Raw genomic sequence first — 17,433 nt, 5'->3', positions numbered from 1 at the left:
TCCACCACCAGCTACCCCAATTCTTTAGAACCTAAAAAGGGTTGTCTAAAGTGTGCATAAGAGTGCCCACCAGAGTGACCTCTCGGCTCCTTTTGGAATCTCTCTGCCACTGAAGCTTATTTCATTTCCTTTCACATCCCCCTTTCGGTCAAGAAGATGTTCTCCGTCCCACGATGCCAGGTCTACATTCCTCCCCGGGAGTCATATTCCACGTTGCCAGGGAGATTCACTCCCCTGGGTGTCTGATCCCACGTAGGGGGGAGGGCAGTGATTTCACCTTTCAAGTTGGCTTAGCTAGAGAGACAGGGCCACATCTGAGCAACAAAGAGGCATCCGGGAGGAGGCTCCTAGGCACAACCATAGGGAGGCCTAGCCTCTCCCCTGCAGCAACCGTCCTCCCAAGGGCAAAACCTGTGGTAGAGGGCTCAACCCATCAAACCACCAGTCCCCTATGTCTGTGGTCATGTCAGCAACCATGGAGGTGGGGTAGGCGAACACCCCTGCATTCTCCACAGGCTCCTCAAGGGGGCACTACATCTTTTTTTTTTTCCTTGTTTTACTTTTTTTTTTTTTTTTTAACTTTCCCTTCTTTTTTAAATCAACTGTATGAAAAAAAAGTTAAAAAGAAAACAAACATACAATAAAAGAACATTTCAAAGAGACCATAACAAGGGAGTAAGAAAAAGACAACTAACCTAAGATAACTGCTTAACTTCCAACATGTTCCTACTTTACCCCAAGAAAGTTACATAATATAGCAACATTTCTGTGAACTTGTTCCTACTACATCCATCAGAAATCAACAGACCACAGTCACTCCTGGGCATCCCCAGAACGTTAAATAGCTTATCTGTTCTTCCTGGATTATTGTTCCCCCTTCCTTAATTGCTCTCTACTGCTAGTTCCCCTACATTCTACATTATAAACCATTTGTTTTACATTTTTCAAAGTTCACATTAGTGGTAGCATATAATATTTCTCTTTTTGTGCCTGGCTTATTTCGCTCAGCATTATGTCTTCAAGGTTCATCCATGTTGTCATATGTTTCACGAGATCGTTCCTTCTTACTGCTGTGTAGTATTCCATCGTGTGTATATACCACATTTTATTTATCCACTCATCTGTTGAAGGACATTTGGGTTGTTTCCATCTCTTGGCAATTGTGAATAATGCTGCTGTGAACATTGGCGTGCAGATATCTGTTCGTGTCACTGCTTTCCGATCTTCCGGGTATATACCGAGAAGTGCAATCGCTGGATCGAATGGTAACTCTGTATCTAGTTTTCTAAGGAACTGCCAGACTGACTTCCAGAGTGGCTGAACCATTATACAGTCCCACCAACAATGAATAAGAGTTCCAATTTCTCCACATCCCCTCCAGCATTTGTAGTTTCCTGTTTGTTTAATGGCAGCCATTCTAACCGGTGTTAGATGGTATCTCATTGTGGTCTTAATTTGCATCTCTCTAATAGCTAGTGAAGCTGAACATTTTTTCATGTGTTTCTTGGCCATTTGTATTTCCTCTTCAGAGAACTGTCTTTTCATATCTTTTGCCCATTTTATAATTGGGCCGACTGTACTATTGTCATTGAGTTGTAGGATTTCTTTATATATGCAAGATATCAGTCTTTTGTCAGATACATGGTTTCCAAAAATTTTTTCCCATTGAGTTGGCTGCCTCTTTACCTTTTTGAGAAATTCCTTTGAGGTGCAGAAACTTCTAAGCTTGAGGAGTTCCCATTTATCTATTTTCTCTTTTGTTGCTTGTGCTTTGGGTGTAAAGTCTAGGAAGTGGCCGCCTAATACAAGGTCTTGAAGATGTTTTCCTACATTATCTTCTAGGAGTTTTATGGTACTTTCTTTTATATTGAGATCTTTGGTCCATTTTGAGTTAATTTTTGTGTAGGGGGTGAGGTAGGGGTCCTCTTTCATTCTTTTGGATATGGATATCCAACTCTCCCAGCCCCATTTGTTGAAAAGACCATTATGACTCAGTTCAGTGACTTTGGGGGCCTTATCAAAGATCAGTCGGCCATAGATCTGAGGGTCTATCTCTGAATTCTCAATTCGATTCCATTGATCTATATGTCTATCTTTGTGCCAGTACCATGCTGTTTTGGCAACTGTGGCTTTATAATAAGCTTCAAAGTCCGGGAGTGTAAATCCTCCCACTTTGTTTTTCTTTTTTAGAGTGTCTTTAGCAATTCGAGGCATCTTCCCTTTCCAAATAAATTTGATAACTAGCTTTTCCAAGTCTGCAAAGTAGGTTGTTGGAATTTTGATTGGGATTGCATTGAATCTGTAGATGAGTTTGGGTAGAATTGACATCTTAATGACATTTAGTCTTCCTATCCATGAACATGGAATATTTTTCCATCTTTTAAGGTCCCCTTCTATTTCTTTTAGTAGAGTTATGTAGTTTTCTTTGTATAGGTCTTTTACATCTTTGGTTAAGTGTATTCCTAGGTACTTGATTTTTTTAGTTGCTATTGAAAATGGTATCTTTTTCTTGAGTGTCTCTTCAGTTTGTTCATTTCTAGCATATAGAAACATTACTGACTTATGTGCATTAACCTTGTATCCCGCTACTTTGCTAAATTTGTTTATTAGCTCTAGGAGCTGTATCGTCGATTTCTCAGGGTTTTCTAGATATAAGATCATATCATCTGCAAACAATGACAGTTTTACTTCTTCTTTTCCAATATGGATGCCTTTTATTTCTTTGTCTTGCCGGATTGCCCTGGCTAGCACTTCCAGCACAATGTTGAATAACAGTGGTGACAGCGGGCATCCTTGTCTTGTTCCTGATCTTAGAGGGAAGGCTTTCAGTCTCTCACCATTGAGTACTATGCTGGCTGTGGGTTTTTCATATATGCTCTTTATCATGTTGAGGAAGTTTCCTTCAATTCCTACCTTTTGAAGTGTTTTTATCAAAAAGGGATGTTGGATTTTGTCAAATGCTTTTTCAGCATCTATTGAGATGATCAATTGATTTTTCCCTTTTGACTTGTTAATGTGTTGTAATACATTGATTGATTTTCTTATGTTGAACCATCCTTGCATGCCTGGAATAAACCCCACTTGGTCATGGTGTATGATTTTTTTAATGTGTCTTTGGATTCGATTTGCAAGTATTTTGTTGAGGATTATTGCATCTATATTCATTAGGGAGATTGGCCGGTAGTTTTCCTTTTTTGTAGCATCTTTGCCTGGTTTGGGTATTAGATTGATGTTAGCTTCATAAAATGAGTTAGGTAGTGTTCCATTTTCTTCAATGTTTTGAAAGAGTTTGAGTAAGATTGGTGTCAGTTCTTTCTGGAAAGTTTGGTAGAATTCCCCTGTGAAGCCATCTGGCCCTGGGCATTTATTTGTGGGAAGATTTTTGATGACTGATTGGATCTCTTTGCTTGTGATGGGTTGGTTGAGGTCTTCTATTTCTTCTCTGGTCAGTCTAGGTTGTTCATATGTTTCCAGGAAATTGTCCATTTCCTCTACATTATCCAGTTTGTTGCCATACAGTTGTTCATAGTATCCTCTTATAAGTTTTTTAATTTCTTCAGGATCTGCAGTTATGTCACCTTTTTCATTCATTATTTTGTTTATATGGGTCTTCTCTCTTTTTGATTTTGTCAGTCTAGCTAGGGGCTTGTCAATCTTGTTGATCTTCTCAAAGAACCAACTTTTGGTGATATTTATCCTCTCTATTGTTTTTTTGTTCTCTATGTCATTTATTTCTGCTTTAATCCTTGTTATTTCTTTTCTTCTACTTGGTTTAGGATTGGTTTGCTGTTCATTTTCTAGCTTCGTCAGTTGATCCATTAGTTCTTTGATTTTGGCTCTTTCTTCCTTTTTAATATATGCATTTAGTGCTATAAATTTCCCCCTTAGCACTGCTTTTGCTGCATCCCATAGGTTTTGGTATGTTGTGTTCTCATTTTCGTTCGTCTCTATATATTTAGTAATTTCTCTTGCTATTTCTTCTTTAACCCACTGATTGTTTAGGAGTGTGTTGTTTAACCTCCAGGTATTTGTGAATTTTCTAAGTGTCTGATGGTTATTGACTTCTAATTGTATTCCATTGTGGTCAGAGAATGTGCTTTGAATAATTTCAATCTTTTTAAATTTATTGAGGCTTGTTTTATGTCCCAGCATATGATCTATTCTGGAGAAAGTTCCATGAGCACTAGAAAAGTATGTGTATCCTGGTGATCTGGGATGTAATGTCCTGTATATGTCTGTTAAATCTAATTCATTTATCAGATTGTTTAGGTTTTCAATTTCCTTATTGGTCTTCTGTCTGGTTGATCTATCTATAGGAGAGAGTGATGTGTTGAAGTCTCCCACAATTATTGTGGAAACATCAATTGCTTCCTTTACTTTTGCCAGTGTTTCTCTCATGTATTTTGTGGCACCTTGATTGGGTGCATAGACATTTACGATTGTTATTTCTTCTTGCTGAATTGCCCCTTTTATTAGTATGTAGTGGCCTTCTTTGTCTCTCAAAACATCCCTGCATTTGAAGTCTATTTTATCTGAGATTAATATTGCTACACCTGCTTTCTTTTGGCTGTAGCTTGCATGAAATATTTTTTTCCATCCTTTCACTTTCAGTTTCTTTGTGTCCCTGTGTCTAAGATGAGTCTCTTGTATGCAACATATTGATGGTTCATTTTTTTTTATCCATTCTGCGAATCTATATCTTTTAATTGGGGAGTTTAATCCATTTACATTCAACGTTATAACCGTGAAGGCAATTCTTGAATCAGCCATCTTATCCTTTGGTTTATGTTTGTCATATTTTTCCCCTCTGTCTATTAATATCCTTTATTGTACCCATACCGAATCTCTTTAGTACTGAACCTTTCTCCAAGTCTCTCTGTCCTGTCTTTGTTTCTCTGTCTGTAGGGCTCCTTTAGTATCTCCAGTAGGCCAGGTCTCTTGTTAGCAAATTCTCTCAGCATTTGTTTGTCTGTGAAAAATTTAAGCTCTCCCTCAAATTTGAAGGAGAGCTTTTGCTGGATAAAGTATTCTTGGCTGGAAATTTTTCTCACTCAGAATTTTAAATATATCGTGCCACTGCCTTCTCGCCTCCATGGTGGCTGCTGAGTAGTCACTAGTTAGTCTTATGCTGTTTCCTTTGTATGTGGTCAATTGCTTTTCTCTTGCTGCTTTCAGAACTTGCTCCTTCTCTTCTGTGTTTGACAGTGTGATCAGTATATGTTTCGGAGTGGGTTTATTTGGATTTATTCTATTTGGGGTTCGCTGAGCATTTATGATTTGTGTATTTATGTTGTTTAGAAGATTTGGGAAGTTTTCCCCAACAATTTCTTTGAATACTCTTCCTAGACCTTTACCCTTTTCTTCCCCTTCAGATTTGGTGTTTTCTGACAGGATATAACTGAGGATAAAAAAGAGCAACTTCAGGCTTCCTCCTGCTGTGGTGACTTGTCACAAAATTTTGGATGTTTATGTTTGTCTGTTGGCACAAGCAGCTGAGTTAAGAGCAATTCCTAGAACTGGAATTCTTGGTTCAGAAGTTAAAGTGGTATATACACTGGTAATGAATATGTGTTTGTGTCTGTCAAGCACAGGGGAATTTGGGAAAAAAAATGGGGTTTCTTCACTTCGATGGGAACTAAGATATCCCCTGAAAAGTTGACAGCTGATTTGTGAGAGGCTTTACCACTGCATACTCAGATTGTCAGTAAACTCTTGTAAAGTTCACTTAGGGTAGAACAACAAAATTTCCAGAGACAGTGGTTTTGCTGACAGAGCTGCAAAAGCTGCTTTTACAATGTGACAGACTCCAAATGTTTAATACAGACTCCGGAAGTCCCACTTAAAAAAAGTAATGCAGTTTTATTGAGATATAGTCAATCTATCCAAAGTATACAATTAATGGCTTGCAGTATCACCATCCCATAGTTGTGTCTGTATCACCACAATCAATCTTAGAACTTTTCATTACTCCAAAAATAAATAAATAAATAAATAAATAATAAAACAGAAAACCCAAAACATCCCATACCCCTATCGCACATGTACCTCCCCATTACAGACTCCCTGGTATTGGTGTGGTGCATTTGTTACTGTTGATGAAAGAATATTAAGATATTACTGATAACTATAGTCCATTTTGCAATAAATTCATTTCCCGAATATACCACTCTATTATTAACTCCTTGTAACAGTGTCATACATTTGTTCTAATTCATGAAAGAACTTTTAAATATTGGTACTGTTAATCACAGTCATTTTCCAATGCAAGATTCACTGTATTATACATTCCCATGTTTTATTTTGTTATTTTTTTCAGATGTTGCATTCCTCAGTTATTTATTATTAGAGATATAGGAAAACACTGAAGAAAATCTGGAAATGGTGAATATTTTCAAGATCTGACATAGTGTTATTTATCAAAGAATATATGCATCACTTTAAATTAAATATTGAACATATTTTAAAATCAATATTTGTCCCATGTCAGCTTTCCTTCTGTGACATACTTGACTCTAAACTTCTCCTTTCAACCACATTCAGACACAATACAGCACTGTTAATTATATTCACAGTAACATAATATCATCATCTCTATCCATTTCCAAACGTTTACCTTCACACAGTTTAAAAGTCGGTGCATATTAAGCAATTGCTCCCTATTCTCTAGCCACATTCTGTCTCCTGATAACCTGTATTCTAGATTTTATGTCTATGAGATTACATATTATAATTAGTCCGTATTAGTGAGATCATACAATATTTGTCATTTTGTGTGGCTTATTTCACTCAACATAACATCCTCAAGTTTCATCCATGTTATCGTGTGCTTCAGGACTTCATTCCTTCTTACTGCTGAATAATGTTCCATCAAAGGTGTATACCACATTTTGTTTATCCAGTTGATGGACACTTGAGTTGTTGCCATATTTTGGCAATTGTGAATAATGCCACTGTGAACATCGGTGTGCAAGCATCTGTCTGCGTCCTTGTGTTCAAATGTCCTGGGTATATACTGAGTAGTGGGATTGCCAGAACTGTATACTCTATACTTAGCTTTCTGAGGAACCACCAGTCTTCCACAGTGGCTGTACCATTTTACATTCTCAACAGCAGTGAAAAGGTGTTTCTGTTTTTCTACATTGTCTCCAACACTTGTAGTTTCCTGTTTGTTTAATAGCAAAGTCCTACTTCTAATACAAGAACCTTTTGTTCATTTTCAAAAATACGCTTCCCAAAAGGAGATGGACAGAAGATTGAGAAAATGGGAAAAAATTATTAGATTGGGTTCTAGGATTTACCTAAGAAAATAATTCTTATACCACAATCCCTGTTTACTTGTGTTCCGGTTTGCTAATGCTGCTGCTTTGCGAAGCACCAGAAATGGACTGACTTTTATAAAGGGGGTTTATTTGGTTAAAAATTTACAGTCTTAAGGCCATAAAGTGTCCAACGGAATGCATCAACAATAGGGTACCTTCACTGGAGAAAGTCCACTGGCATCTGGAAAACCTCTGTTAGCTGGGAAGGCACGTGGCTGGCACCTGTTGATCCCAGGTTATGTTACAGCTCCTCTCTCAGTTCCTGTGCCTTCTTCAAAATGTTGCTCTTCGTGCGTTTTGTACTCTCTTAGCTTCTCCAAAGCAAATCTGGGCTTGCATAAGTCTGCTTTTAATGGCCGTCTCCAAAATGTCTCTCTCATTTCCCCCCTAAAACATCACTCACAGCTGCTCTCAGTTCCTTCTGTTTGTCAGCTTTTTTATATGGCTCCAGTGATTTAATTCAGACCCACCCTGAATGGGTGGGGTAACACCTCCATGGAAATTATCCAATCAAAGGTCTTGCCCACAGTTGGCTGAGTCACATATCCACAGAAACAATCAATAGGTTCCAGCCTAATCAACACTAATATGTCTGCACCCACAGGACTGCATCAAAGAACATGGCATTTTGGGGGACATAATACATCCAAACTGGCACAGATACCTTCACTGAGGAAAGGCCAGTGGTGTCTAGAATATCTCTGTCAGTTCGGAAGGCACGTGGCTGGCAGCTGCTGGTCCCTTGCTCCCGGGTGGAATTGCTTTTAGCTTCTGATTCCACTGGCTTTCTCCTTAAGTGTCTGTGGGTTCTTACTTAGCTTCTTCGGGGCAAACTCTGAGCTTTGTTTTTTAGCTTAGCATCTCCAGACATCAAGGTCTGTGTCGGCTCTCTTAAGGACTCCAGTGAACTCATTAAGTCTCACCTTGAATGGATGGGGTCACATCTGCATGGAAATGATCTACTCAAAAGGCCCACCAACAAATGGGTGAGTCACATCTTCATGGAAACAGCCTAATCAAAAGAGCCTACCCACAGTAGATCTGCCCCCACAAGCCTAGATTGAACAACATAGTCTTCTACAGGGTACATAACAGATTCAAGCCGGCAAACTTGGTTAGTATTGATGTGTCATCAACAAAATCATCTTGGTTAGAGGGATTTTTAAAAGTACTATGCTCTCACTACATCTATTAAATGATGCAATTATTTAAAACATATTAAAGAGATGTGCTTTTGCCAGCAGAATTCTTTGAAGACCACCCCTAAGGTTAATGCAGGCAGTTTTCCCAGCCAACTTCACCAGGAACCAGGCGGCACTTGAATTTCATACAAGTAATGCCTGCGAAAAGCAAGAGATTTTATCTAGTTACGGAGTATATAAGGTCCCAGGCCTGAATCCTTTCATTCTTCAAAAGCTGACGCAGTGGTAAAGGTTCTCTTAGCAAACATAATTCCCATTTTTGGGATATCAGAGCATATTGCACCAGACAGAGGAAGCAATTTTATTTCTACTGTCTTCCAGGAATTATGTAAATGTTTGCAGATTCCTATAAAGTATCATGCCTCCTATCATCTTCAGTCCTCTGGATGAGTAGAGCAGATGAGTCCAACTCAGAAAAACTCATTGGCTAAGATTCAGCAATCTACTGGGCTAAAGTGGCCTAGAGCTTTACTTCCAGCCTTGTTAGAAATTAGAGTAACCCCTGCAAGCAAGCTCTCTCTTTGAATTTGTGTTTGATAGGCCTATGAATTTGGGTCTGAGACCATGACCTATGCCTAATTTAACAGAATCCTCTCATAATCATGTTCAGTACTTAAAGGGCTTCTCTGTTCTTAAGAAATCCTGAGACATAAAGTCATAAGGATTTGGGGGGACCTGCCAGAAGTCTGCCACTTTACAAAAGGGTTCCAGAGGCAAGATGGGACCCTTGCAAGTGCTGAGGATCACCCATTTAGCTATCAAAGTGAAAGAAAAACCTGGCTGGAGTCATGCTTCCCAAGTGAAGTCAGCACCTCAGGAGGACAGAACCTTGAAACTTGAGAATAACTGATACTGGTACTAAACCCAAACGAGCAGAGATATCCTAGCAGAGTTACTGCTATTATCATATGTTGACTTGCTGGCTGCTTTATTCACAGGAGTGGTTATTTGAATTACTTTAGGAATCACATTTTACTGGAAAACATTTTGCTACGTACTTTTTCTTTCTGGACTCTCGGTAATAATTCCCACAGTTTATTTGCGATCAGTTACATATTGCACTCCCATGGTCTGGGCTGGTAAATCCAATTCAGTTATTTGGTGGTTATTGGCAGAGTAAAAGTAGGGTCATCTTCATCATAAATTTTTGATAATACCCATGTAAAACTAAGTGATAGGTGTCAAGATACTCAAGGCCTAAACTTAACGCAAAAATGTTTTAACTGCGTGGATAGAAAGGGTGTTTAAAAGAAAGAGAAATCCTCTATCCTACAATCAAGAGAACTGTAGGAATCTTTCATGTTAACTACGGTAAGGGTTGGGATCCAATAAAACAAACTGCAAAGATAGGAACAGCAAATTACATCTAAAGTGGCCGGGTGGGGACTAAAATAGGAAATTACATCCAAAGTGGAAAGATGGGGATTGACTGCTTTTAAAGCCTTCGCTCCCGTTGACACAAACCTACCGAACACACAAAATTTACCTGAAAACATATCGTAAAACTTGGTATGGTACTTACACAAAAATGATTCAAGAAAGTACAAAGCTCTACGAACAACAACCAATCTCAGCCCTCTAAGAAAACAAAAATCTTACTTTAACCACAGAAAATCAGGGGAAAGCGCGAACGCAGTCCCCCACTACCACAAATTATGCAGTCGAGTTTCCCACATTTGGGGAAATCGCAGGGGTCAGCACATCCGGAGTGCAATGGATAAGCCTCGCCCTGGGAAAACCACCTTCGTGATCATGGTGTCTCCCCTGCCAGGTAAGTATGAGTTGCTCGCCCCGCCTCGCCCCGTGCACTCGCCGCCGCCGCGCTCTTCACAGACGGTCACTTCCCACGCGCGCCCTCCGCACCCGCACTTCCCGAACCCCCTTTTCTCCGACCTCAGAAGTCGGAAACGCCACCTCGGGAATATTCGGATATTACAAGCTCGCGAGACGTGGGAGCCCGGGCTGCGAGGGACCAGCGGCCTCTGCGCTCTGCTCACCTACATACGCCACGCCCCTGTCGCGATGTCCCCGGCGCTCCGGTCCTTCTTCCAACCGGACGCGGGAGCCCTGTCTGTCTTTTGCAGGCGGCGCGGGAGCCTGGGAGACTTGCCCCGGACCGGTAGGGGAGGCGGGAGAAGACAGGATCTCGCGACAGCCGCCGCCCACCGCTTGAGGGGACCGCCGAGGGGGCGTTGAGGTCCGGGCTCCGGTTTGGCTTCACCTGTATTTCAGCAGAAACGTGGTCTCGGTCCGTTTCCTTCTCGCTGGCCCGAAAGCATCCTCAAGTCACCGAAAACTCAGGAAAGGCCTTTTGCGTCCCCCACTCCCCATCCTCAGTAATGTTAAGTGCTAAACCACCTTCATATAAAATGGAGGTTACAGTTTGTTAGACAATAGCAAATCTTAACTGCAGATTTTTAGTGGAGAAAAGAAAAAAATGTCCTCCCTGATTCAAATCTTGAAAATATAAAATCTTACCTGCAAATATTAGTGGAGAAAAGAAAAAAAAAATTGTCCTCCCTGATTCAAATCTGGAGGATGCAATAGAACTTATATTAACTCCTTCATCTGCCCCACTTCCACTGAGGGGCCAATAGATCAGGAAAGGAAGAAGCTTCCCTACCTCTTCTCCTCTTCTGTATCTATGCTTTACTGAAGGTAAGAGAGCCTGAGATAGAAATGGTCTCCCCCTTCCATAGCCTCCAGGGTAGTCAGTTTGGCTATAGCAGCTCTCTAAAACCAGCAACAGAGCCACCAGCAAAACTTCTACCCATCCTGCAAGTGCCTAGAGTAGTAGATGTACAGGGAGGCCCGAGAGGATTTGTATATGTGCATACTCCATTCTCCACATCAGATTTACATAACTGGAAAAATAATACCCCACTCTACAGAGAAGAGTGTAAGAAAATAGAAAGCTTAGTTACTTCAACATTACCAACTGTAACCCAAATTGGAGTAATAGTCAAGCATATCAGAAAAGAATGAAAAAGTAGGGTTCAAATTAGTGTTTTATATTTCTATTTCTGTTTTATGTGCCTGTCTAACTTTCTATTTGTGTCTGTTCAATGTATATTTCCTCCCCTCCGGATGCTAATACCAAATTAGCAAACAAAATTTCTTAAGAGTTCTGTTTGAATTGCTTAAAGATAAATAAGCGTGTGTGTATGTGTGTGCGCGCGCGCGCGCTTCTAGGGCTGCCTTGGGAAATGGCAAAAACTTTTCCAGTTGTCCGAGTCATATCTTTAAGTCATGTAGCTCTAATAATGGGAAACAACTAAAAGAAGGTCATAGGAACTCTCGCTAATTCTGAGGCCACCTTATATGTCTTAAATCCCATCACTCTCATTGTGCTGGTTTGGATGTAATATGTCTCCCACAACAGCCATGTGCCTTTAATCCAAACTTGTCAGTGCAGACTTATTATGGGAGGAATCTTTTGATTAGGTTGTTTCATGGAGATGTGGCCCAACCAACTATGGGTGAGACCTTTTGATTAGATTATTTCCATGGAGGAGTGACCCCACCCATTTAACCATTTCAGGTGGGTCTTGATTAGTTTAGTGGAATCCTTAAGGGAGCTCAGGGACCAACAGAGATCCAGACCCTTGGAGATGCAGACAGGAAGACGTTTTGAGATGCTAAACTAAGAGATGAAGCCCAGATTTTGCCTGGGGGAAGCCAAGAGAGAACACCCAGATGCTTAGAAACAAACAACCTGGGAGAACAAGCAAGGATGCCCAGAGGCTATGAGAGAGAAGATAAAAGAGACAGAAGCCCAGAGACATTTTGGAGAAAACCATTTTGAAACTAGAACCCAGGAACAAAGGACCAGCAGACACCAGCCATGTGCCTTCCCAGCTGACAGAGGTGTTCTCGATGCCACTGGCTTTTCTTCAGTGATGATATCCTCTGGTTGATGCCTTAATTTGGACATTTTCATGGCCTTAGAATTGTAGGTTTGTGAACTAATAAATCCCCTTTATAAAAGCCAATCCTTTTCTGGTATTTTGTCTAAGGGCATCTTTAGCAAACTGAAACACTCATTTGAAAATAAAACCAATTTCAACAGACCAGGCCTCATCTTTCTGTCTCACCTATCCCTACCCCCCTGGGGCCTCTTAAATCTTGGCAAAATACAATGAACCAGCTAAAGCAGCTATTGGGGAAGGGTTGGGTGCAGATAGAGGAGGTGTGGGCTTGGTTTAGAATTCTTTCTGCCTGGGCCTGGAGATTAGGAATGGTGGGCAAACAGGAAATTTTGCAGAATAGGACATGTGTGTTCTGAGAGAATTCCCAATTTAAAATAATTTTTTTTCCCATTAATAGCTTGGCAATAATAACCACAATTAACAAAGCATTATGAAAATATAAATAGCCTTGGGATAGGTGTAATTGAATAAGATTAATTGCTAAATTTCAGTAAGTAAAGGAAAAAGTCCTTGAGCACTATGGAAAAGTTTTCCTGGATTTATGCTATGCTTATGGGACAAATTAAAGAATTTTGATATATTTTCCAGGACTTGATGCTTTTGAGGTTATTCATAATTTGAAGAGATCATGAAAAGAAACAAAGATTTTTTTTTAACTTCCAATAGAAAAAAAAAAAAGGCAAACAGCTGCAAAATGCAGAGTGAGAGGAGTGGCAAGATGGCAGCACAGAGAGGTGTGGAATTTAGTTAGTCCCCTGGAGCAACTAATAAACAACCAGGAACAACTAGTAAATAATCTGGAACAACTTCTGGGAGACATCCATGACTGGCCACACATCGTACACCAACCTGGACTGGGTGGAATGGCTGAGATCACAGCATAGATTCTGAAAGTAAAAACTGCGGATCTGTGCCAGGAACCCCCTCCCACCATGGCAGTTTGAAGTGGAGGACCTCACTGTGGGAGAAAGCATTCTTGGAGCAAGCGAATATAGCTCAGCCCAGCTCCAACTGAGGTTTTAATTAACAAATGTAGACTGCTGAATACAAGCTACAAACATAGACAAACCCCTAACAAGCAGCAAAGTACCCTGAGGTCACTCCCTGTGGAGAGAAGGTCGGGCTGACAGAAAAAAAAATTTAATTAAAAAAAGAAATAAGGAAAAATACAGAGGCTTTTAGAGACTTACATTGGAGAGCCAGAAAACACCTGTACCCAGGAAAGGGAGCCCAGAATATTGGGTGCTCTATCTGACTGATGGGTGAAACCGGGGAGCTGTGGACTGGCTATGAAAGGGGGCTTTCTTTCCTTTTTTCTCTCTCTCCACGTTAAAGGCTCAGTGGAGAGAGCATCAGCCATTTTCAGTACACAGCACTCTGACCCAGACAGGGGTGGAGTTAACAGAGTCAAAGAGACAAAGGAGCTGTGCCAGTGTGAATGTATTGTGTCCCCCAAACGCCATTATCTTTGATGTAATCTTGTGTGGGCAGACGTTATCAGTTTTGATTAGATTTCCTTGAGTGTTTCATTGGAATGCACCCCACCCAGCTGTGGGTGATGACTCTGATTGGATATTTCCATGGAGGCGTGGCCCCACCCATTTAGTGTGGGCCTTGATCAATGGAGCCATATAAATGAGCTGATGGGAAGAGGGAACTCATTGCAGTTGTGAGTGATGTTTTGAATAGGAGCTACAGCCAAGAGGGACACTTTGAAGAAAGCACAGGAGCTGCAGATGAGAGACAGTTTGAAGATGGCTGTTGAAAGCAGACTCTTGCTCTGGAGAAGCTAATTTTGAGGAACTGCAGCCTAGAGAGGAATGTCCTAGGAGAAAGCCATTTTGAAACCAGAACTTTGTAGCAGACACCAGCCATGTGCCTTCCCAGCTAATAGGGGTTTTCCAGACACCATTGGCCATCCTCCCTTGAAGGTACCCGATTGCTGATGTGTTATCTTGGACGCTTTATGGCCTTAAGACTGTAACTATGTAACCAAATAAACCCCCTTTTATAAACACCAATCCATTTCTGCTGTTTTGCATTCCAGCAGCATTAGCAAACTAGAACAGGAGCTATTCAAATGCAGAAGATAACTCCCTAGGGGATGTACCTTCCCTACCAGGAAGGTGTGGCCCAGCTCTGCAGCTGGCCTGCCCTTCAGAAATCAGACCCCAGGGCCTGGGGGAAAACAGTCAAAACAGAAACAAACCAAGCTAAGCATTAAAGGGGCCACACCCCCTTACAACAGTCGGGAGTGACAGGCTGACAGGTGCCACCTGCTGGGCAGGTTAGGAAAAGCACAGTGGTCAGAAGCTTCAGTAAAATCTTCTAAGACACACCCTCAGGGAAACTTGACTCTTAATATAGCCCCCTTGTGAGACTTGAACCTGGTCTGATCTGGGAAAATCTGATTGGGGTAACCAAGGAAACCAGATGCCTAGACAACAGAAAACCATAAATTACATTAGGAAAAATGAAAATATGGTCCAGTCAAAGGAACAACCTTACATCTCAATTAAGATAGAGTTGAGATATTGTTTCACTTTAATGAAACAATCAATTAAAGATTTTCAAAGAAATATGCTAATCAATTAAAAAACCAAGGCAACAAGTTCAGGGAAGATATGGCAAAAGAGATGAAGGATATAAAGAAAACATTAGGCAAACATAAGGTAGAAGTTGAAAGTTTGAAAAAACTATTGGTAGAATCTATGGAAATGAAAGCAGAACACAAGAGATGAAAAACACAATGGAAACATACAACAGCAGATCTCAAGAGGCAAGATGAAAACACTCAGAAACTGGAGAACAAGACACCTGAAATCCTACACAGAAAAGAACAGATAGGAAAAAGAATGGAAAACTATGAGCAACATCTCAGGGAATTGAATGACAACATGAAGCACATGAATGTATGTGTCATGGGTGTCCCAGAAAGAGAAAAGAAGGGAAAAGGGGCAGAAGAAATAATAAAGGAAATAATCTATGAAAATTTCTCATCTCATATGAAAGACATAAAATTACAGATCCAAGAAGCACAGCGTACCCCAAATAGAATAGATCTGAATAGACCTATGCCAAGACATTTAATAACCAGATTATCAAACATCAAAGACAAAGAATCCTGAAAGCAGCAAGAGAAAAGAGATCTATCACATACAAATGAAGCTTGATAAGACTATGTGCGGATTACTCAGTAGAAACCATGTAGGCAAGAAGGAAGTGGTTGTGATATATTTAAGATACTAAAAGAGAAAAACCACCAACCAAGAATCCTATATCTGGCAAAACTATCCTTCAAAACTATCCTTCAAATATGAGGGAGAGTTTAAAATATTCTCTGACAAACAGACAATGAGAGGGTTTGTGAACAAGATACCCGCACTACAGGAAATACTAAAGAGAGCACTACAGACAGATAGGAAAAGACAGGAGTGGGTACTAATAGCCTCTGGGTTTTAGGACTTGTCTGGCATAGGAACACTCTACTCTGGTGGATTTAATTTTCTGAAAGAAAAAACTTAGGCAATGACTTTTTTAAGAATCTCAGGAACCTAGGTATTTGGGGACTTCTTTTGGTAAGGGCATGGTGTACTGTGGCCATTTTGGGATGTCTAGCTGGAGTTTGCATAAAAGAAACCTCCAGGATAGCCTCTCAACTCTATTTGAGATCTCTCAGCCACTGTGACCTCAGCTTGTTACCTTTCTTTTCCCCCTCTTTTGGTCAAGTAGGCATTTTCAATCCCTCGCTGCCAGGAACACAATTTTGGTTGATGGTAACACAACAATGTAAGTACACTGAACAAAGATGACTGTGAGTATGGTTGAAAAAGGAAGGTTAGGAGCATGTGGGACACCAGAAGGAAAAGGAAAGATGAAGACTGGGACTGTATAACTCAGTGAAACCTAGAGCGCTCAACAGTTGTGATAAAATTTACAAATATGTTTTTACATGAGGGAGAACAAATGAATGTCAGCCTTGCAAGGAGTTAAAAACAGGGTGATATTGGGGAAAAATACAATCAATGCAAACTAGAGACTATAGTTAACAAAAACATTGTATTATGCTTCCTTTAATGTAACAAAGGCAATATATCAAAGCTAAATGCCTATATGAGTGGGATATAAGGGAGGAGTATGGGATTCTTGGCATTGGTGCCATTGTCTGACTCTTTTATTGTACTTTAGTTTAATTCTATTTTTCCTTTCATTGCTTTTTAGCTGTCATTTTTTTCGCCTCTCTACCTTCTTTGACTCTTCCTCCTTTGTAGAAGAAATGGAGATGTCCTTATATAGATAGTGGTGATGGTGGTGAATGCATAAATACGTGATTATACATGGAACCATTGATTGTTTACTTAGGATAGAATGTATGGTGGGTGAAGAAAACTGCTTAAAAAAGAAACAAAAAACAAAAATGGGTTGATGAAGAAACCTTGAGGGCACTATATTGAGTGAAATAAGTCAGACACAGGACAAATATTGTATAGTCTCACTAATATGAACTAACTATAATATGTAAACTCATAGACATGAAATATAAGTTACCAGGATATAGAACAAGGCTAAAGAATGGGGACCAGTTGCTTATTATGAACAGAATGTTTAACTAGGTTGAACTTAAGTGTTTTGAAATGGACAGAAGTAATGGTAGCATGTAATTGTGAGAATAACTAACAGTGCTGAATGGTGTGTGAATATGGTGGAAGGGGGAAGCTTAGAGTCCCCTATGTCACCAGAAGGAAAGTTGGAGGTTAAAAGATGGGAATGTATAAAACAGTGAATCTTGTGGTGGACACTGTCCATGATGAACTGTACAAATATTAGAAATCTCGTTCATGAACTAGAATAAATGTATGACACTATAACTAGAAGATAATAATAGAGGGGATTATAGGGAAAAATATACCTATTGCAAATTATGTACTACATTTAGTAGTATTTTAATGTTCTTTCATCAACAGTAATAAATGTACTATATCA

At 40.1% G+C, this 17,433-nt stretch overlaps 1 protein-coding gene and 1 non-coding gene across 2 annotated transcripts in view; one reads left to right on the top strand and one right to left on the bottom strand.

The window, feature by feature from the left end:
• The window catches only part of LOC119532393, a 53,911-nt gene that overhangs the window by 12,484 nt on the left and 23,994 nt on the right, over positions 1-17,433 (top strand). The window contains exons 2-3 of the mRNA XM_037834798.1: positions 8,173-8,305; positions 10,132-10,718. Of these exons, the coding sequence (XP_037690726.1) occupies positions 8,268-8,305; positions 10,132-10,717 (624 nt within the window). The 5' untranslated portion in view covers positions 8,173-8,267 and the 3' untranslated portion in view covers position 10,718. The remainder of the gene's footprint in view (positions 1-8,172; positions 8,306-10,131; positions 10,719-17,433) is intronic.
• Positions 10,137-10,300, bottom strand: LOC119533575. The gene has a single exon (XR_005216699.1). It is a non-coding gene; the product is annotated as a U1 spliceosomal RNA (small nuclear RNA).

Source organism: Choloepus didactylus, chromosome 4 (genome assembly GCF_015220235.1).
Source record: "Choloepus didactylus isolate mChoDid1 chromosome 4, mChoDid1.pri, whole genome shotgun sequence".
In the NCBI taxonomy this organism is placed as follows: domain Eukaryota; kingdom Metazoa; phylum Chordata; class Mammalia; order Pilosa; family Megalonychidae; genus Choloepus; species Choloepus didactylus.
The sequence above is the reverse complement of the archived record's forward strand: the minus strand, read 5'-3'. Positions and strand labels throughout refer to the sequence as shown.